The sequence below is a fragment of the Pagrus pagrus genome (assembly GCF_965226575.1).
Source record: "Pagrus pagrus genome assembly, chromosome: 2".
NCBI lineage: Eukaryota > Metazoa > Chordata > Actinopteri > Spariformes > Sparidae > Pagrus > Pagrus pagrus.
This window is the reverse complement of record NC_140186.1, coordinates 2,092,232-2,115,169: the sequence shown is the minus strand read 5'-3', so window position 1 is coordinate 2,115,169 and position 22,938 is coordinate 2,092,232. Positions and strand designations below refer to the sequence as shown.

Here is a 22,938-nt window from a genome sequence, read left to right as displayed (position 1 = left end):
TACTCGACAGCGGTGGAGGAAATATTCAGATCCTTCACTGAACACAGCTGCATCTCAAAAAGTTAAATATCATGGAAGTATTTTTCCCCGTAATTTAATTAAAAAAAGAGACTTACAGACTCAAGAAAAACAAAAATCCAGTATTTCAAAATAACAGAATATTACATAAGACCAATCAAGACAAGGGTTTATAATACAGACGTGTCGACCTTATTAAAAGTTCATTTATGCATTAATTACTGTGTTCACCTCCGTCCATCCTCGTGTCTGTACTATAAATCCTTGTCTTGACTCTTATGTAATATTCATATAATTTGAGACACTGGATTTTTGATTTTCATGAGCTGTAAGCAATAATCAAATACAATAAAACAAAAAAAGGCTTTTATGTGTAATAAATCTAGAATATATGAAAAAAAAAAACTTTTAGATGCACCTGTGAATAAAAAGTACTAACAACACTGTTTAAAAGGTCACATTTGTCTTTTTACACATTTAAACAGCTGAAACTTAAATATTTTATGCATGTTTGCATGAAAACCGACTCCAAAGATTAACTACTCATAACAAGTTAACATTTAGGTAACTGACCATTACAATAGTGAGTCACTGGTGAGGTAAAGGATCAGGACATTGATCAGTATTCAGTGAAGACAAACAGACATGTGGACAGTTTTAATACTCACCAGTTGTTCCTCTTCGTGCAGGGTCACCGGGCTCGTCAGTCCAGACGCTCATCATGGGTTTAACATTATGACGACATTTTAACGCACGTCTTTTCTTTTTTAAACCACATAAATAATCAGTGAAACGTTAAAGAAAACTTCCTTTACAACACGTTTATGAGGCGTTTTATGGGGTTCTTGGTAACCTGGGGCTCATCCTGGGGCTCATCCCTGCTCCTGGCCTGATGGAAAATCCACCTGAGTTTAACATTAAATAAACCTGAGCTGCAGCTGGAGGATCATTTCTGTCAGGACAGAAAACTGATAACAAATATCCTCACTGTGAGAAACTGTGAGAAAGAGTCACAATTATTAGATAAAAAGTCATCAATATTAGGAAAAAAGTCATAGTTATAAGTTAAATAGTCCTATTTATTAGATAAATAGTCAGTTATGAGTTTCAAAGTCATAATTATGATTTTTTCCATAAATAAAAATATCCTAACTTAAATTTATGACTTTAACTCCTAATTATTACTTTTATTTTTAAATCTCAATTTAGACTTTTTTTCTCCAACACTGACGTTTTCTCAAATAGTCAAAATTGAAATTGAAATTGAAGACATAAAAAGTTAGACTCAGACATTTTTAATTAATCTCTTAATGTCATTATTCGAGCCACATTGGCCTTTGACACACAGATCAGTGTCGTCGGCGTATATATCATCCGATGTGACTATAACGCAGAAAACGGTGAACAGTTTCAGTGCGCTGACGTCATTTTAGACAATTGTGTACGGCCGTTACATCGTTTTTTTCCCCCCACACACACACACACACACACACACACACACACACACACACACACACACACACACACACACACACACACACACACACACACACACACACACACACACACACACACACACACACACACACACACACACACACACACACACACACACACACACACGGCGGATAAAGAAACTGAAGAAGTGAAGTCGCTCCATCATCCTGTTTTATTCACATCAGGTTTGAAGGATTCAAGACATTTTGGATTCTCAGACATGCAGCCCGACTCGTCTGAACCCAACAGAGGGTCGACTCATTCTCACACCGTCTCACACACTCACACACACACTCTCACACGCACGCACGCACACACACACACACACAGTGGTATGGTAGGCACACTGTAGTGGAGAGCTCAGATGCGTCGTCTCTGACAGTCGATCAAAAGTAGGCACTTCTGAAGCAGACAGTGATGAGAGAGTCGATGCTTTTTGTTCTCAGTGTGAAACTGATGCCTCGTCGCTGTGTCACATCGCACCTCAGAGTTTCTGTCTGTCTGTCTCCCGCCTGATCTCAACATCCCCTCCCATTAGAGTCAATCAATCGTCCCTCACTTCATTAACTCCAGATAAAGTCGTTAGCTCGAGATGACAGGACGTTATCTGGAAAAACAAACATGTTCTCTGTGATCGAGCTGCTGTAGAAAAGTACTGCAGCTCATTAATGCAGCAGAGCAGAAGAGGTTCTGCTCTTCTTCTTGTTCATGGAAGTCAAATGTCGCCTGTAGTGTTGATGGAGGCTTCACTGAAGGTGACCTCAGCTGGACACACAGGTGTGTGTTTGGTTTGGTCGGAGCTCTAAAGGCCGAACGTCACTCCGGAACAGAAAATCTGATGTTTGAACGTCTGAATTTTAGTGAAAGTTATTTATTTTCTCTGCAATTAATCACAAAAGACGGCGGTGCTGAGAAGAGGAAAGAGGCTGAATATCGGCCCCGAATCCAGACTGAAGCTGGAAGTTTAGAGGTTTGAAGCTCTGACAGGCGAGTCAGGAGCCGTCAGTCAACACGTCTGAGGCTGAATTATAAAATAAAAGACGTCCTGTGTCTTTTCCTTCACCTCCATGGAAAACATCATGAGGTCAAGGAAAGGATCTGACAGCTCTTAGTCTCAGGCTGCAAGGGATTGTGGGACAGCATTATCTCCTTTCCTAAAGGATGGCCCAGTGTACTTTCCTTAGCATTTATGGTGCATTCAAGTTGTGTTGGAATAATCGGAAAAATGATTTCTCAACTGGTAAAACTCACGAAAATGACTTTGAGGTCGCAGACGCAGCAACATCCTTTGTGGCCCAGATAATGTTCCCCTTCCACCGTCAACCCTTTAAAGGACCAGTTCAACCAAAACATCAAAGTCAGGTGAAGTCTCGTAGTCCACAAAACATTTCTGGAGCCTCACAGCAAAATAGCATCGCAGCGTTCTGCTAAACAACTGAAGCAGCTGGAGACTTGATTTAAAAAACTCCAAAAACCTCAAATGGCTCCAAACAGCTCGTCTAAGTTCTTGTTTTGTGGACTGCGAAACTTCACCTGACTTTCCCGTTCCCTTTCAGCATCGGGGGAGGAGACGAGGACTGGATTTACATCTTTGTGTGAACTGTTCCTTTAAATCCACCTTGAGGGGAGAAGGAGGCTCACTAGGAGGAGCTAACGTTAGCATAATTACAGTATCCTCGGTCACATGATTAAGACAGTTCATGTCTGAAGAAGTTTTCCGTCTTGTGTTCACGGAGACGCCTGACAGACGCCACAGCTTCACTCTGCTTTAACTCGACTTGTGCAGGTTTCAAGGAATTCAAGGGATTTCAAGGAAGATCTACTTAAAACATAAACCAGATTTTCTGTTCCGTTTGTGTCGTTTCAGCCCGGCAGGAAACAAAAAGCTCATGCAGATTAAATTAAACCACAGCAGGAAGGAGGAGGTGGACAGTAGTTTGAGTTAACAGCTGATTTTCATGCTTCACGTTCTGCAGCCGAAGGCCTCGACCGTGGATCATCACAACGACTGGGCCTGACATCAGAACCTAATGCACGGTTTGATTGTTTAAAGGGAGATAAAAAAGTGTGATTGAAGAGCTGATTTCCTGAATGAGAAACAGTTTTACTTTGGTAACGACAGGATGTAGCTGAGGAGGCTTTCACAGTCTGGATTTGTTTTATTTGAAAGTTTCAGGAAACCGACTCTTCAGTGACACGTTTTAATCATCGCACGTCAGCGCTCCTGCAGGTCGCACGCCGTCCGGCCTTAGTATCCTTGTTTAGAGTATAAAAGGATCCAGTCTACGTCTGCATGTCTCACCACAGAGAGTAAAACCAGCTGATGAATGAGGTTTGGAAACACCGTGAAGGAACCCTGTTGATTCTTTCCGAGCAGGAGGGAGAAACATCTGATCTCCAGCTGAACCCTGAACCCTCAGCTGCAAAGTTTTAGCAAAAGTCTGTGAAAGCAGCGACAGAAAAGTTCGTCTTCAGTGTGTCGATGATAAAAAAATCCCTTCGGCCCACTTGAGAAAAAGTCCGACTCGGCATCGAATGTTTCCACGACGACAGAAAAATAAATTACCCCGCCACTTAAACATTATCTACACTCTTCGCTCCTCTAAAACGGTCTCTAATAATTTACTAGTATTCCTGTTGAATTGCACACAGTGAGATGAGGTGGCAGCAGTTTGTAAGGAGGCTCTGTGTGTTACTTGATCAAGTCTTTAAAGGTGGAGCTGTTCAGGAAGCCCCGGCGCCGCTGCTCTTCTTCTTCTTCTCCCAGTTTGGTTATATTTGGTCCCTCCGGGCCTCCTCCAGCCTCAGCCGGCCGTCGTGTTCGGCCCCCGAGGTCGGCCCCCCCGTCACCGGGTCGGTCGGTCGGTCCAGGACGTCCCGTCGTCCTCCATCACCTCTTCTGCTCCCAGATCTCCGCCATGTTCAAGTCGAGCCGCTCGAGGCTCTTCAGCGCCGCCACGTTCTCCGTGTAGAAGGCGACGTCCACCCCGACCAGCCTGCAGACAGTCAGTCAGTCAGTCAGTCAACGGTTATTAGACATTATAACATTATAATTATATCATTATAATAATGATCAGTGCGTGTGTCGTACCCCTGCTGGGGCCCTCCGTCATTAACGACCCCGAGTCGAGCAAGCTGTCTCTTCAGGTGCAGCTTAAAACTGGCATTAATCCTCAAGAACAACATCTGTAGAGAAACACACCTGTCTGAGAGCTGAACCCACTTCTGACACACACACACACACACACACGTGCGCACACACGCAGACACACACAGAAACACCTTCGAGCTGTATAATGTCTAACAAAAGCAGAGGCGGTCGTGTCGACTCTCACCTGCGTCTGCTCTTCAGGTAAAAGCTCATAAAGGGCTTCGTGCATCTTCGCCATCTGCTTACAGACGTTCCTGAAGCAGGCCGACGGCATCGGAGCCTTCACTTCATACTGAGGAGGAAAACGACAATAACAAGATCAAGATCAGGAGACGTCACGGTGTCGTCACATGTACATGTGATCCTGCTGCAGAAAGAATAAACGCTCGAGCTGTTATGGTTTTTATTTTACTGTGAACTCACCTTTGATAACACCTTCTCAAACAGACTGTCCATGATGGCCACCAGCTTAGCAGAAATCTCTGCGATGTGATCGTTGTAGTCCTGCAGAGCGACGCCGACACGACAACGACATTTCAACAAAAAACGACTTCCAACAGAAATCTTAAGTCTTAAAGGTGAGGATTAAAGTGTGTGTGTGTGTGTGTGTCTGTGTGTGTGTCATGACCGCTGAGCGTTACCTTGGTGATGTGGTCGAAGTGTCGGAGGACGCTGAACTGTTTGGGCTGCAGCTTGGTCTCAAAATGAGCTCTGATGATGGGAATGTAGTGAACCACCAGCTGCAGGCAGCGGGAGGCTAATGCTACACACACACACACAGACACACACACACAGACACACACACACACACATAAAGTCAGAATAGTCCACTCAGGCAGAGCGTGTCGTGTTTATGGCTGATGACATAATTAGCACCTTCATTTTGAGGTAAACTGAAGCATTAAAATCTACAGGCTGAAAAAACCCTTGATTCTGAACCTGACAGATCTGTGTGTGTGTGTGTGTGTGTGTGTGTGTGTGTGTGTGTGTGTGTGTGTGTGTGTGTGTCATACCGAGGTTTTTGGTGGTGATGGTCTTGAGGCCGACAACCTGCAGAGCTCCGGCGCCCAGAACCAGCTGGCAGCTCCGAGAGTTGAAGTGCTGCAGACGCAGACAAGTCATAAAACTCAAACAGTCAACTTAAAGGGACAGTTCACCTCAAAAGGAAACTATAAATACAGCTCGTCTGCTGTTATCCAAGTCTCCAGAAGCCCCGAAATCACAAACTGATCTGAAAAGACGTTATTAACACCCTTTACTAGACCTTCACTGGAGCTGCTGGGATAAAAGTGTCCAAGCTGAGCTGTATGGAGACATTTTTTATTTTTTATTTAATGTTTTGTGGGCTACGAGACTTCACCCGACTTTCCATCAGCATGGAGATGACTGGGTTTACATTTCTGGGTGAACTGTCCCTTTAACATTAAGGCGACAGTGAGCAGCTGTTGACACGTTCCTCGTGATAACGTGACGTTCTCTGATTGTTTCTTTTGACCATCATTATTTCATTATTGCTCACCAGAGAAAACAAACAAACAAAGAATCGTTTTGTTCAAACATTAAAGGTTTTTGTTCGACATGAGTAACATCGTGGATGAAACAGCAGATTACTGTGAAAATCAAACACTTTTAAAAAGGTGCATGTTTGAATTCTGACCTTGAGGAGGTCCGACAGACGCGTCAGCATGTCGGTGGCGATGGACGGGATGTCGTTGACGCACTGACAGTACTCCAGAAAGATCCGGATCAGCAGCAGAACCGTCCTGAAAAAAACACCAAGCTTCACAATGAGCTTCTGACTTTCTCATGAAGACATCAGTTATCGAAGCGACATCGACATCATCCGACACTGATTCACTCGCTGTGATTAGCTGAAGTGGACACGTACCCAACGACGGCGTATTTCTGCCCGTTGACGAGCAGAAACTCTGTGGGCTTCCTGTCCTCCGGACCTGCAGGCAGAGCTCAACATGTCACAGCTGAAGACTTCAGGACAGGTTATTGATCACAGCTCATGTTTCCTGTCTTTTACCATCGTCAGGAACAGTATGAAGGTTACTGGATCCACACATCTGAGCAGTACTTTGTCTTCTGTCAGACACACAGATTCTCTTCGTGTCGACAAACATGTCGGTCCAAACCGACTGTGTGAGACGAGAAGAGACGTCTCTTCTGTTTTTAATGCCGAATCTCTTCATTTAAACTAAACAAGCAGCCAATCAAATCAAATTAATGGAGGGTTTCCCCCACAAAACTTGTCGGGTGATTTGTTTTTTCTCCAACAGATGTCGCTGATGAGCTTTCCAATCGTTACAACTATGTTTGCAACAGAGCTGCACAAAAAACATCTTATCACACCAGCGAGACCGAAGACGATCGTGACACGTAGCTGCTCTTTCTGTCTGTGCATTGAACATTTTGTGGTGACGTTCCTGGTGAAGTCAGTTCACACAGGTGAGACCTGTCAGATGTGTTGTGTTCTTGGTACCTGGGATTTTGCGCTCCGGTAGTGTTATTCTGCCATCAGCGATGGAGTTCACCAGATCCTGAAACTCTGTGGGAACCTCGGCCTGCTTCCAGCGCTCGTTATCCAGGAGGAGGCTGCAGGGACACCAAGCAACAAACGTCAGGACACAACGCACACGATGGCATCTCTGCAACCGCGGAGCGAGTTCACAGAGTCAAATTCAACAGCTTAAGTCTGTTTACACTTCTCAGGGTTTGTACAGAAACAAAAATGAAGACATTTAGCTCTGACGGCCAAGTACAGTCAGAGAAACCAGCGGAGGAGAAAATCCACGACATGAGCTCAGAAAAGATCTGAATTCTGGCTGAGTTGGCGTCAAACGACTCACATCTGAGCTGCTGCTCACCTGAGTTTGGTCTTGCGTTCCTCGTGGAAGCGGTGGACGAACCGGTTGGCCTGGCTCTGCAGCGCCCCCCTCAGGGAGACGCTGCGCCTGCCGCACAGCTCCTCGGTGTCCCTGACGAACGCCTCCACCGCCTGAGAGAGACACACGAACTCGGCCGAGCTCAGACGCTCCAGAGAGCCGTCCTGTAGGAGACGGAGACGATCCGAGACGTCACATCAAACCTTCACTTCACACTCGTTAACAAAGGTCTGGAGACGGGTCAGGCCTCCACATCACGCATTAACTCCTGATAGTGGACACCTCGCCTGGCATCATCCTTTACATAACTGATGAAACGTCTGCAGCAGCGTTAACTAATGAAACGTCTGCAGCAGCGTTAACTAATGAAACGTCTGCAGCAGCGTTAACTAATGAAACGTCTGCAGCAGCGTTAACTAATGAAACGTCTGCAGCAGCGTTAACTAATGAAACGTCTGCAGCAGCGTTAACTAATGAAACGTCTGCAGCAGCGTTAACTAATGAAACGTCTGCAGCAGCGTTAACTAATGAAACGTCTGCAGCAGCGTTAACTAATGAAACGTCTGCAGCAGCGTTAACTAATGAAACGTCTGCAGCAGCGTTAACTAATGAAACGTCTGCAGCAGCGTGAGCTGAACGATCAGAGGAAACTCAACAAACTGGCGGATGAAACAACAAACCGCCTCCTTCCTGGATATAAAACATTAGAACTGAACTCAGCCTGCTCTTAATGTCAGGCCTCACATTAAACAGATACAGCTGGTGGTAAACTTGGGATTAAAGACTGGGCCAGTTGATGATGTCATCATTAATGGCCGGCGCCGTCTCGTACCTTGGCTCTGGCTGTGAGGACTTTGACGCAGCGGTCGTGGCTGACGTCGGAGGCCGAGTACAGCAGCTCCTGGATGTTGTTGATGACGCGGTTCAGCTCCAGATCAGTGGGCATCATGTTCTCACCGGACCTGAGGACAAAACACACACAGAACAGTCAGTCAGAACAGCGCCACCCTCTGAACAGTCATGGTACCTACAAACCAAACTGGACTCTTGTGAGGCCCATTATCACATCAGAAACGTGTTCAGTGACGTACATGAAGCTCTGCTCTCTGCTGACGATCGTCTCCATGGTCCCAGACGCTGAGTCGCTGCCGGCAGCCTGGATCCTGGAGCCCATCACAGAGTTCTGATCCTGGACCACCGCCTGCTGGTTCTGCTGAGCCTCGTTCAGAGCGTCGCTGATGAACAGACCCTCGTGGGTGAGGTAGGCCAGCTCGGCCTCCCCCTGTGGGGGAGACAGGCCGGGGGAAGCCTCCTGACCTGCAGCCCCTGAACCGGCCTCCTCCAGCAGCCGGATCTTCTGGTTCGAGGCCAGGACCTCCAGGACCACGTTCTTGATCACGTACAGAGTGGCCTGACAGACGGACACAGATAAATCAATGACAGGGCTGCTGCAGAGTACAATTCAAGCACTTTCAAGGTACCTGAATCAAGAACCGTCACTCTTGAAGCCTTTACTGTCACGTCTTAATGGTCGATCTGTGAGAACTGAACCACCTGTCAAACACTAACTGAACGAGTCGAGTCCGTCAGGTCTGATTATTTTCTATAACAGTGTCTGAGAGTTTGGACCCACCTTGATCCTCTGCAGGAAGAGAAGGAAACTCTCGAAGACGTTTTTCAGCAGCTCAAACCACTGAGGAAACGTCATCACGCGCATCTGGTCAGCTAGCCTGCACACACACATTTACACACCGTTAGAAAAACATCCTGTACATTCAACTGCATGTATATTAACTGACAACATGAAGCTTTGAGGTGGATCACTTTGTTTTAAAAGGTGACATCTGTAAGAAGACAGATCGCTCCTTTAATGTCGGACACATTCAGGTCTCACTGATGTCGTTATAAAACCCACAGTGGTCCAGTATAACCAGTACGAGCCACAGCGTGGTGCCACAGCACGAACAGCTGAGCCACATTCACATTTCTACTCACTTAGTGACGACTTCAGTGTCAATTTCTTCTATGTGCAAAACACTTTCTGCTACACACTGCAAACACAAACAAGACACACTCAGTTGGTTGTTTCTTCACATAATAACACTTTAAAATGTGTTGTCACACTAATATAAATGTCTATTATCTGAAGGGTCGTACCTGAGCGACGATGGCCTTGGCAGCCATGATCATCTCATCGCTGTAAATATCCAGGAAGTCCAGTTTCCTCTGCCGCAGCAGGCCGAACACCAGACACTCCAGACGCTCCTGACGCACAGACGACAACAACCCTCATTCAGTTTGATAGAAATCAGGATTTTCTCCCAAACGCTTCAATTAAACAGGCAAATTATCACAAGCAACAAAACCAGAATTAAAATGATCCACAATTATTTCAACAGAAAACTCACATTAAGACAAAACAAGTATTTCCTGAGTGTTGACACAATTTCTTAATCACTTTTTATCTATAAACAAACTAATTAAAACTATGTTTTCACTGTAATTTAAAATGCATTTATTATGTAATTAATCGGAGAAGGCCCAGTCTTCATAACCATTATTATGATTATTTGTCTTTATTTTCTTTAATGATTCATCGTCAAAGTTAAGTTATTAAGTTATTAAGAACAATCAAAATCCTACTTCATGTCTACAGGATTCATCTGAGAATAAATATTAATAATAAACATAGAAATTTAAAAACAGCCCATATTCACAGTTTATTGTCCAGAATCAAAATCCAACACATTTATTCACATGCAGTGTTTTTAACCTGCGTGGAGACCAGATGGATTCAGCAGCTTCAGAGTAATCAATCAAATTTAACTTCTTAAGTCTTCATCACATATCGACGGGATCGTTTCATTTGAAATATTCAAAAGATTTTTGTTTGACACGAGTTACTGTGTTTTTCACGGCTTGTACTCCTTCCCTTACATTCCTAAACACGGAAACATAACAACTAAAATGAAGCTTTTTCCAAACTTAGAAACGAGCTCTGGAGCTTTGCTGAGATCTGAGTCATCCTGCAGCTGTTAACTCCGCCCGCCTGGCACTCCAAGCACATTAAAACAAACCCTCCCGTTATTAACTGCAGGCAGCGATTGATCATCACTGATACCAGATTTCAGCAGCAGGCGAGATTTCATGGATTTGATGTGATTTCATTGTGTGTGTGTGTGTGTGTGTGTGTCACCTTCTGTGAGGCAGCGTTTGGTGTGTGAGCCTGTGACGGACACAGCATCCGTTAAAACAAAACAATTCACATGACTGTTTCCTTTCACCTGCTCAGTGACTCCAGGTGGAAACGAGCTGGTTGATAAATCTGGTGATTCATCGTTTCACTTTAAGATTCATGTGTTTTTTACAGTAATAGATTTAATTAACTAAACTGAGCTGTGAGGTGTTAAACTCTGCTACTTCCTGGCAGCGTCCCGTACACCTGAGTGCAACTTATTGTCTGCAGTTGGTGGTAAATACGTATCAAGGCGACACACAAAGGATGAATGATGCTTTGGAGGAGTTTGTTCAGACCTTCTCCAGGACCTGCGGCTCGTCCCTCAGGCTGCGGTTCAGGTCGCTGCGGGCGTACATGCTGAAATCCTCCACCATCATCTTATCGATCAGCTTCTCCAGCTCACACAGCTGGGAGCCCAGATGTCTGAGGGACAGAGGGACAGTCAGACAGACAGACAGACAGACACACAGACAGACAGACAGTCAGACAGACAGTCAGTCAGTCAGTCAGTGGTGATGCAGCTGCAGTTTGTGTGGTTTCTGTCTGACTTAACATCTTCCTTCCTGTACTGAGGCTTTAAAGTTCACATCAAATGATTTGCTGATCTGTGGTTTCATGTTCGTGTCTGAACAAATCTTCTTTAATCATCGCTCGTCTCTGTTCTCGAGTGTTCGTGAAGTAAAAATAGACTTAAAATGAACTTCTGTCGGCTGAAAGTGACGTTTCCAAACTGATCAGGAGCTTCAGCTGCTTGTCATCCTCCTCCACGATCCAGTTTTGCTTTTTTTAATTAATAAGATAAGATGTACCGTTTGCAGCAAAAAGGAACAAACAGTGTGCAAAAATAAAAAGTAACAGTGCGAGGTACTATTAGTGTTGCTACAAATGTGTATATCTAATGTTTCGGACCCTCACCTGAAGCTGTGGATGCCCTGCAGCTCCTGCTGCAGCACCTCCTTGGTGGTGGAGATGAGCTCCAGCGCTCCGACGAACTCGGAGGTGGAGAGCAGCAGCTGCACGGTGGGCTGCGTCTGATGCACCGCCGCCATCAGCTTCAGCTTGTTGTGCAGCTTCACGCAGTTGTTGCGGGTGAGGGCGGTACGGAGGGCCCTCAGGGGCCCCTGGCACATGACCCGGTCAATCGCGGCGGTCCGGCCCCGCAGGACGGCCACGGCCCGCTGCGTCTCCTGCAGCCGGTCCTGCAGCTCGTGCTGCGAGGACATGGCGTGGAAAAACGCCTCGGAGCGAAGAGAGATCTGCCGGGCGATGCTCACCTCCACCACGTCCAGGTAGTGACTCAGCTGGACGGAGACAAACAGCTGATCAATATCTGCACATGACACACACACACACGCACACACACGCACACACACACTGTGTTGTGCGATCTGTGGATGAGTGTGTTCACCTTCTCCTGCAGCAGCTTGGACGAGGCCACGTCTCTGCTGCTCTTCCCTCCGGCACTGTTGAAGTGCGACCAGGGCAGGACGGCGTTGAAGGTGGCCGGGTCCTCCAGAGCAAACTCAGGCTTCATGAAGATCTGCAGTCAAAACGTAGACAACCGAATATCAAGCTAAGAAGTGTTGTGACCCTGGGAACGATGCAAAACTCTCAAACTGTTAATTTGGCTTTTCATCCTAGAAGTTAGAGCCTCCATGTAACGATGAGGGAAATAAAGGCTGAAAGAAACAAATACACTCCTCAGAACTAGTTATGGATATCAGGATACGGGTGCAAACATTTTGTCCAACAGTATATTTCTTGCTTCAGTGGTTTCACTCATGGAGAGTCGTGTGTATCGTAGTTGGTTTTGTTTGCTGAACTGCTTCAGCTCAGCTGTGGGGCTGTAAAAACTAGAACACCTGATATCTCTGACTGACTTTGAGCAGTGAAAGAGCAGAAGAAGAGTAGAGGTCGTTACCTTCGGGACTTGTTCCAGCTCAGCTCTGGATTTATCTGGAGGAAACAAGAGAAGCTTTGGATCAGTAACTTGTTGTTTTTCAATACGTCTGGTTTTGATTTTGTTTATTTAACATTTTTGAATCAAATCAAGTTTCAATCTGGAATTGAAATCGTGACGTCCCGACTGATTAGAGCCTCTTAATGAAAGTTAATCTTTTTTTTTGTGTGTCATTTAAGTTTTTCGACCAGTCAGGCGTGTTGCTGGTCAGATCTCATGTTCAGATGTCAGGCCTGCCCCTGGCTTTGTGCTGCGAGGTTTGTGTACACACTGAGCTGTGAGGATGTCCTGTTTGTGTACAGGATGTGTGTTTTCTCTGATCACTTCATGGCCTGCAGACGAGTCCGTCGGGGAGCTTCCTGCAGCTGCAGCAGCTGGTTAATAATTCATACCGTGGTTGGTGGTGATACTTGAGACGGCGTCCACGTCGTCTTTGTTGGGACAGATCGTCTTGCAGCGTTCGTGGATTCTTTCCCTCTAAAAATAAAAACACAGAAACAAAAAGATTCAAGCGTTTTGGCTAAAAGCCACACTTGACTTCCCTGTGAAGTAAAGTGTGGAGTTTGACCTGAAGGTGGCGCTAAACGACAAAAACACGACAGCGGACAAAGGCCACAGTCCCTGCGGCCCCTTGACAACAATAAAGCAGCTCGCTGTAGGAATAAGGAAGCGTCCCACAGCTTTTTCTTCTGTCTTATCGTTTTATCGTCTGTCTGTACGACGTCATTCTCAAACATGAAGGAGGAAATTAACACAGCAGAGACACAAACGAGATCAGTGACGTTTCTAAAAGGTCCAGGGATCAGATTCCAAAGAAAGAAAACACAAATGTTAGAAAACTCATCCTGAAAGTGAAACTACACTCTGCTGAGCTGAGAGGTTTTATGACCAGATTTTATGTCCTTTTACAACTACTGTGTAAGGAAGTGAATATCAAACTAGGTTAAAACAAAAGAGGAGGAATAAAAAGCTGCTGAATGAGCACGTTTAAGATGTTAACGAAGCTTCAACACTGAACAGGAAGAGAGAGGAAAGTTAACCAGAACACACACTGGTGTGGTGATCGCTATCTGGATCTGCAGCTCAATGAAACCCGACATCACATGAGGACAAATAACTCAAGTCAAGATACTTTAATACTCTGTAAGGTCTCACATTTAGAAAACATAAATGTCAGCACGGAGGAAATCAAATTAAAAGAAAGAAGCTTTCAAGGTAAAAACTGCTGCAACAAACAGGTTTCATTGTTCATTCACTCTTCTAGGAATCAAAAACAAATGAGTCGCAAACTCTGTTATACGATACTGAGGAGTCTTTTACATTTTCACTAACTTCTGCAGCAACAACACAGGAAACAGCCAGATGTTTGTGAATCCTCCCTCGCACAGTGCTACCTACAGTATACCCAGCTGTGGTGCACCACGACAGTTTCACGACACCCACAACAGAATCAGGATTCATGAAAAGAAATGATTGAGCTGAGCTGTTCACACGTAGAGACACAACACAACACTGCTGTGATGGACGCCGGAGATCGAGCCGGGTGTCGCCACCGATGTTCGGTCACTTTACCAAGTCTGCTTTGATATGAAAGAAATCCTTAGAGGAGCCAGGAGCCCTCTGACCTGGTACATTAGGTTAGAGGGTTAAAAAGTATTCATGTTTACTTCAGAGGAAGAGCGACCACCGGGCTGATATTCAGCATTTTCATGATTATTGTAATCTGTGACTTTTCTGTCAGATTGCTGATAAAATAATCTAATTTAAAAATGTGCTACTTTGTCTGTGATGCAGCTTCCTCGCACACAACGTCCGGCCCACAACTACATCTGATATCTGACACGGCCCACAAACACGGAGTAATGTCAGTCTGCAGAGTAACTAATAACTACATGAATGTAAAAGAGTGGAAATATAAAGTGGCAGAAAATGTAAATACTCAAGTGAAGTACCTGAAAACTGTACTTAAGAACAGAACTTGAGTAAAAAGTAAAAAAAAAAAAAAACATCATCATATCGGTCTACCTTACATTAAAATGACATGATTACGATTTTAGCATCTATTCATCAATAATGCTGCAGTGAGAGAAAAGGAAGGTGACGACAGAAAATCTGCGTGTGAACGAGAGGAAAATGTTAAATACACGTGTTGATTGTGTCAGTTTTACGCGTACAGTCGCATCAAATCACAACAGTTATCTCACGATGCTCTCATACACAGCAGGTGGAGGTCAGACTCCTTAATTTACCCAGCATTCCCCTGTGAGCAGGCGCTCTGCGACAGCGGTGAAGAGAAACTGCTTTTGTGCTGAGGGCCTTAAAAACAACGCTGACGTGCTCAGATGTAAACTGAAGTACGAGGCTGCAACAAACCAACACTGCACTCTGTATCAGGACATGGTAAATCTTTTTCTGCCTACCAAACAGTCTGGTAGTGTTGATATCAAAGTCTGTGAAACACAGGATGCCAGAAATACCAGGATGTCCAACTACATCCAGTCGCATTTTGCAGAATGCAAGTCAGCGTGTTTTTCTAGCTACTCTGACCCACAATCCTCTGCACAGCGGAAGATACATCACATCACGTTGTGTCGCGCAAATATAAACAAAGCGGCGAGAGCAGAAACATGTGACCGCTCGCTGACAGATGAAATGACATTTAAGTACCAGTACTACGTTCTTTGTACTTCAAAATATCATGCTAAGACTGCAACGGATGTAGGAGCAAGAGAATCAAAGTTCAGGCTGCACTGCCATGATGAAGTGGTGTTTCCCAACTGTATGCACACTGCAGGCAACAGTCTGTACTTTGAACGGACCCCAAGTCTATCAGGTCCAAAGTTAAAGGGCTTCTGGGAAAAACTTCCGTCTTTGTGTTTGCATCGATGGACTGTTTCTCTGCTGAGACGCAGCAGAATGATGGACGTGTTCAAAAACAACAGGAAGTAATTGCAGCAGTGCTGTTACACACAGCGCACTGAGCAGTCTGAGGTCATTCACACCCATCAGAACCTGCTTGCAATCATTTGTGTCAAAAAATGTAAAAAAAAAAACCTTCTCGCAGACGATTGTGAACAGACGAGCAACACATTTTAAATTCAGCGTGACTCACACGTTCTGAGGAAATCAGATCTGTGAGTAAAACGTCTTAAATGCACAAAGATTCATGGAAAAAAAGACTTTCCTCGTAGCTGCAGACTCTGCCTGAGAATCATCATGTTTTTTTGGTTTTATTATTATCAAGTGTTCACTGCAAACAGGAACTTGTAACAGCTGACTCAGCAGACTCTGTATGGACCCAAATGTAAACAAATACAGGCTCACACAAACATGGAGAAGACAGTCTGTAAATATGGCTCCACAGAGCAGCGACGACTCCTGTATCCTAATCAGTTCACATTTTTTGTACTTTTCACGTATTTTCTACGACAACAAAAACATCAGTAAATATCCCATGTTTGAATTAAAAACGGTTAGCGGTTGCTAACAAGTGTCTGAATGAGACTACAGAGGTTGTCGGGGACATTAAACGTCCTCACAGCGAACACGGAGACTCGTCTCCTCACTAGTCCGTCTTTACAGGCCCACTTTAGTTACACACTGTTCTCACTCTGACTTTACAACTTGTACATTGATCAGTTTATAGAAACCTGGATAGTAATTGTGCAGTAAGACGCTCAGTGGTGGAGACGTTTGAGTCATGTGACCGTGATGTCGTCTGGTTGTAGCCTAGCATTAGCTTTTTACTGCTACACATTTAATTTACGCTTCAAACATCAGAGTGGAGTTCATCTGTGGAGATGATCTGGATGAACAAAATGGGAAAGTATCATAAACTTGTGTTTGTCACAGAGATTATTAGGGCGATGCCAACTTCTGGGTTAGTTTACAGAACTACATCATCCCGACAGCACTGATGATTCCTCTTTACGATTCCCAAAGCATTATGGGAACTTTACATTGCATTTTAATGCAAAATCAGAAAGCAGACGATGGTATGCATGTTTCCATTCACATTTCTTTATATGTATTTTAAATGTAAGAACATAATAGTGAATGTGACGTGGATGAAAACACCAAAACTAATCTGGAGGAGTTGAAAATGCTTCAACAGGAATCTCGACACGCCCACGACAAGTTAACTTCTGGTACATCTCAACGTAAACATGACGGATACCAAAGAAGTCGACCACGCCCTCCTTCGACCTGCACCATCAGCAGCGAGTCCTCTGAGGTCTGAGCTGAATCATTCAGCGTGGGAGTTACCTGAGCCATCTCCTGCAGGTAGGGCCCGAAGTGTTCCCGGGTGATGTTGGGGAGGTAGAAGGAAGGCATCACCTCCGTCTCTGCGAAGTCCAGCCCCCATGTTTTGGTGAAAAAGTCAGACTCCCGTTTGGCGAGCCGCGGGTCGTTCAGCGCGGCGGGGAGGTTCACCTTCGAGCTGTACACCGTCCACCTGTCGTGCTCCGCCACCACGGACGGGCACAGGCCCCGCCCCTCACCTGCAGGACCACATTAAACAGTGTGTTCAAACAGCTGCTAGATGTTGGCAGGTAAGACTTTAGCACTGTAGACACAGACTCCTCATGAAACAACTCTTAAAACCACCACATTTGTTAAGGGAGTCTGGTGATGTTGTGGTTATCAGGTTGAAACAGTGTGTTAACACGTGCTGCTGACACTGGCAGGTTAACAGAGACCTAACGTGTAATGGATCAGAACGTGACAGAACATAATACCTGTAGAGCTGTTCACTCTAGTCTAACTGATATGGATAAATGAAAGACATTGAAGTCTGCAGCGGCTCCCACCTGTCGGCTCCTTCGGACAGACGTCAGGCAGGGACCGGACGGGCCGGCATCGATGGGGGGAGGTATCCCGCTCCTTTGGATAGATCCCATCTCGGCCTCCGCGAGGCACTGGGGATGACCTGTGGCTGGAGGCCATGGCATTGGGACTCGCCTCCCAGGAGGCTAGCTGGAGACAGACGGACGGACATGAAGAGCTGACGTTACAAACAGGTTTTACTGTGACACAGATTCAGGGAACAATGGAAAATACTGCAGTGCAGCTTTACAGACAAAGATCACATTAGTCTATATTTTTCTTACTGTCTTTCTTTCTTAGTTGTAGAGCTACGACAGTAATAGATTACTTGATAAAAGAAAATGTTATTGCCAACCATTTGATAAATGATTCATCGTTTTAGTTGTTTTTCAAGCAAAAATCTCAAACAGTCTGGTTCCAGCTTCTTAAAAGTGAGGATTTGCTGCTTTTCTTTGTCATTTCTGACAGTAAATGAAGAATCTTTGAGTTTTGGACTGTTGGTTGAACAACAGAAACTATTTGAAGACGTCGCTTTGGGTTCTGGGAAATTGTGACGAGCATTTCAGATCTTAATCTTTAAAATCGCATCACAAATACTTTCATTCACGTTTAAAAATGTTCAACAATTTCTTAAAACAGCTGTTCGGTGGATCTTTTACCAAAGAAACAGGAGGACATAGAGCATTTGTTGGGGACTATTTTCAGCAGCGGATTAATCCCATCTGGTGCTCCAGTGAGTATTTATGGCGGCAGGACGGTGTGTGTGTGTGTGTGTGTGTGTGTGTGTGTGTGTGTGTGTTCATGGTGAAGGAACAATGGAGCTCTATAGCACAGAAGAAGAAGATATATCAGACTGTGACACACACGTTACACTTTGTTGTCCACAAGAGAAACAGTCGTCACCATTAACATGTTTGATCAGTTCATCCACTGGCTGATTCTCCGCTTGACTCAAGTGTTGGTTTTGTCTGAAGGACAGGAAGTGAAACCTGCTCAGAGCTGCTGTTGCAGAACCGAGAACTGGTTTTGCTTGTTTCATTGTTCTGTGCAGCGGGTTGAAGGTGGTGACGCTGCCGATTCACAGCTCAACCACCGTCCAGCCTCCGTGGATCATCTTCACCACCTGCACCGCTCGGCTCATCGCTCCATCAAGAACAAACTCACTGACAACCACAGTTCAGCAACAAAATGAGTTATTTAAAGACGTCAGCTGGGACTAATTCACCACATTTTTCACAAGAGCTGGAGTCACACACGATTTATTGTGATGTTCATCTTGTTTACAGCTTCTCTGAGCCCAGTTGGCTCCATGTTGGTGCTGATGAGACGTTCACTGAGGCTTTAACACAAAACTACATGAGGTTTTACTTTAATTACGTCAAACTGACACTTTACTGACCTGAAACATCTTTAAACTGACAAACACAATTTTTCTGAAATAAGGTCCATGAGGTCGACCGGTGACTTATATTAATGAATATCACGGCATCACTGCATCTTCCACTTTTACATTTAATGAGATAACACAAGATGATCATCACTTACAGCTCAACAGAGTTGAATATCATCAGCCAACAGGAGTCGTGTTTGTGTTCGCCTGATGAATTAAGTCCAATGTTCGCTCTTTTTTTAAGCATCTGACTGTTCAGCTGCTAGAAGCTGCGCTGTGTTCACCCGTTTGTCTCTAACTGTGTCACTCTGCTGCTGAGCAGCTGGCTTTTATCAGAAAACAGCTGCTGCTTTAGAAAACGATGCCGAGACCGAACCAAACCGTAAATATGTGATGAAAACCAAAACTATAACTGACATGAAAAGACTGCGGAGGAAACGCAGAGGCAGGTGATGATCGTCTGTGGGTTTGTCGTTACGAGCAACAACTTTCATGTTACAGAGTCGCGTGTCAGTGTGGAGTGAGCTGAGGACAGTGGATATCTCCAGTTGATTAACTGATCAGTAAACAGGAAATCCATCCGCAACTTCTCTGATGAGATATTGATCGTTTCAAGACAAAATGTGAAACAATCTCTGGTTCAAGCTCCTCTGATTGTGTCAATTTGCTGCTTTTCTTCGACTTTAAACTGAATTTCTAGGTTTTTTTTACTGTTGATAATTAAAAACGTCGCGTTTTGAGCTGCAGGAAAGTTGATCCAACTAAAACAATGCTCATCTGGTGGAACAGTTCACCCACAAATCTAAAATCAGTCCTTATCTAATCCTCATGCTGATATAAAGTCAGCTGAAGTCTCGTAGTCCACAGAACATTTCTGGAGCTTCACAGTAAAACAGAGTTGCAGCGTTCTGCTGAACAGCTGACTGAGGTTATCTCTAGAAGATAACCTGGTGAAGGTCGAAGTACCGAAACATCCACCAGCTGATATATCGGTCGAGCTCTAGAGTGGAAGATAACTGAACTTTCATTTTTGGTTGAACTGTTGTTTTAAACTCGGCTACATTACGAGCACTGTTTGTGACTGCAGAGCTACATTCAGCTCATCTGTCCTCCCTGAAAGACACCGATTACACAGAAGAGACTTGTGAAACGAGTGAGCGGCGCAGGATGTGAGGCGGAGATGTGATAATGTAATCTGACTGCTCAGACCGCGGAGGTGTGAAAACCCTCTGCTGATAATCCCATCACACTGATGAGAGGATTAGAGGGACGGTCTGCAGCCTCACTGTTTCTACCACAGCTGCTTTTAGCTTCTGTCTGTCTGCACATTAAAAACATCTTCGTCTCGTGCTGAACGACAGAGGAAACATTTCAGAAGCTTCAGTGCGGCTGTCGCAGCTCGTTTCCAACACCTGTCAGGTAAAAATAGAAATAACTGCCCGATTTATTTTTTTCTGGGATAGATGTGCTGCTTCTGGGGATTTAAATGAGACTATAACAGATTAAAGTCACGGTGATGTGTTTCTTTTTATGCCTGCAGGTACATATGCAGTTTGGATCGGTGTTGCAACAAAAGGATGAAGACAGAACCATATTTATTGGGTCTTCACTGTTTCCATCAACGTCTGTTGGAAGAAAGAGATTCTTTACACACTGATTGGACTCCAGCTCCTGAACAAAGCACTGAACAGCCTTTCAGAACCATTATTTCCTCCTCCGAGTTATTTTTGTTTGACCCGAAGAGATTTTAACAATAAATCAAAGACAGAAAACACAACAGCGACGACTGCACAGAGATAATCCTGATCTCATATAATAATGGGGGAATGTTCAGGATTTAGCTGGAGGAAATGAAAATAACACAAACACAGATTGAGAGTAAACTGTCAGTTACTGTTCACAGTGAGCAGAGGAGACATTAAACAGCTGCTAATCTAAACACTCAGGACGACACAAATCTTCTTGTCGGCCCAGACGTGAAGTCAAAACACACTCCTGCTCTGCGAATCTTTCCTCCCTCTTCCATTCACTTCAACTGAAGCTCAAGCGACTGACGAATACAAGAATGCGTTTCCTGTTTCAGTGCAAGGATCCTTAAAAAAGAAGGACGGGTCGTTACGTCACCGAATCAGACTGTGGTGTCAGCTGTGTTGAAGTCTATGGCGACACACTAAAACCCAACAGATCTACTTCGTCTGACTTCTGATGAAGAAACGCCTCCAGAAAATGAAAGAACGCACTCCAGAGAGGAGGTTAACGCCTGATTTTCTTTTTTAAATCGACACTATGTTCATTCCTCTAATCTAATCAAATGTCAGGCTCCAGTTTTATCACATCATGTGAAACAATATTACACAACAAGACCAGAAAACTGCAGCTTCTCTCTCTCACACACTGTTTGTAATCGATCGGCTCAACATCCATTTTTAGCCACATCAGAGCGATCAATGTGCTCATCACAAGACTAATGTGACTACAACTCAAACCTGAAGACACTGACTGCCATTTTGGTTGTCGATTGATCTGCTGATTGTCTTCTCTATTAATCGATTAGTTATTTGGTCTGTAAAATGTCAGAAAATTGTGAAAAATGTGGTTTGTCTCATTTTGTCAACAACCCAAAGACATCCAGCAGTTTGACTCAAACTGATTAACCGGTTTCAGAAGTGTTGGTAGAAAATGTGGCAGTAGGAAAACAACTGATGGCTCGTTGCAGGCTGGAGATAACGAGGATTATTCTCTCAGATGTGACAAAGACGCTTGGTGGAGTTTCCTTCAGAGGAAGTTTTAATCAGGAGAGAAAGAAATAAATAAACACACTCTCTTTGTTCCATGACTGAATAAACTGAATCAACAAACTGAGCCTAAAGAACAACGCTATTTATACTGTTTTACTCTGTTTATATGTGGCGGACCCTGCCACCTTTCTGCCTTCAAACAGTGTTCTGGGACCTTCTGAGTTTGAATTTCATCTACACAACTACACAGTGCTCCTTTAAATGAAATACATTAGATTAATAATCACTGGAAAGGATGACTGAAATAAAACAGGTTGAAGTTTGACTGAAACTCTGTTAAGCATCAGATTCAACTGTTTTAACCCACAACATGTAATCTTACTTCTCACATACAAATGTCACTTATCTCCTAATGAGAAAACATTAAGGATTTAACGTTACACTCCACCAGGGTTTAGTGTTGTGTATGTCAAATCAATGCACTGTGCAGCTGTGGCAGAGGCTATCCAGCTAGCTTTAGCTTAGCTCCCGTGCATTCACTGCAGTAACCGTTAACGTCACATCCACTGAGCTGACAGTGAAGGCAACACTAACTGGTGACACGAGACGCACAAACACAATTTCACTGTCGGTGACAGGACTGACACAACTCTGAATCTCCGCGGCCTGTGTCAAATGCTAACGCTAAAGCTAATGTTGTCAGCGAGTCCAGCCGGGGTTACACGTAGACTGGCTAATGCTAGCAGGTTAGCCGCACGGCGAGCTAACTCCCTGACAGGCAGAGTGAAACAGAGACACGCCGGGACGTTCAGAGGCAGCGGAGCTTCTGCCGCTCCCGTACCTGTCGTGTGAGGCACAGCAGCCGGTGTTTGTCCTCTTCACCATCACAGGAACACCGGAGCAACCGGGAGCAAAACACCAGGACACACAGCTGCAGACACCAGCGGTCCTCCGACCATCATGCACTGCGGGGGGAGGGGCAGCGGCCGGTTCTTCTTCTCCTGTCAGAAAGCTCGCTGCTGCCCCCTGCTGGCCAGCCGCCTCCTCTACCTGCGGACACCTGTACAGACTTCATGTCTCTGATCAGTAAATCAATACTATAAAGCAATATATTATCCAGATGTTAATATGATGAATGAATTATTTATATCATTGTGTTTTTGTCCATCCGTGTGTTATTGTCTGTTCTATATTCTTATTGTTATTTAGTGTTATTGTCTGTTCTGTA

General features: G+C 44.7%; 1 protein-coding gene across 2 annotated transcripts; it reads right to left on the bottom strand.

Moving 5' to 3' along the window:
- Positions 1-1,664: 1,664 nt before the first annotated feature.
- vps54 (VPS54 subunit of GARP complex) lies at positions 1,665-22,684 on the bottom strand. 2 transcript variants are annotated; one of them, XM_084372402.1, is made up of 24 exons: positions 22,552-22,684; positions 17,567-17,732; positions 17,022-17,257; positions 13,148-13,232; positions 12,717-12,751; positions 12,204-12,335; positions 11,711-12,096; positions 11,092-11,218; positions 10,754-10,783; positions 9,715-9,822; positions 9,553-9,608; positions 9,191-9,287; positions 8,649-8,968; positions 8,390-8,519; positions 7,540-7,721; positions 7,155-7,267; positions 6,555-6,618; positions 6,324-6,429; positions 5,680-5,767; positions 5,308-5,429; positions 5,090-5,170; positions 4,851-4,958; positions 4,607-4,701; positions 1,665-4,511 (listed from the first exon to the last, which is right to left on the bottom strand). In XM_084372402.1, the coding sequence occupies exons 2-24, from the start codon at positions 17,700-17,702 to the stop codon at positions 4,406-4,408; spliced, it is 2,943 nt and encodes a 980-aa protein (XP_084228528.1). In that variant the 5' UTR covers positions 17,703-17,732; positions 22,552-22,684; the 3' UTR covers positions 1,665-4,405. The 2 variants fall into 2 exon arrangements, with proteins under 2 accessions (XP_084228528.1, XP_084228529.1); XM_084372403.1 differs by lacking the exon at positions 10,754-10,783.
- Positions 22,685-22,938: the final 254 nt, after the last annotated feature.

Coding starts and splice junctions, on each gene's coding strand:
- vps54 (XM_084372402.1), bottom strand. CDS start 17,702: ATGGCCTCCAGCCACAGGTCATCCCCAGTGCCTCGCGGAGGCCGAGAT. Junction 17,258..17,566: donor CTGTCCGAAGGAGCCGACAG/GTGGGAGCCGCT, acceptor GTGGTCCTGCAG/GTGAGGGGCGGGGCCTGTGC. Junction 11,219..11,710: donor CAGGGCATCCACAGCTTCAG/GTGAGGGTCCGA, acceptor TCTGTCCCTCAG/ACATCTGGGCTCCCAGCTGT.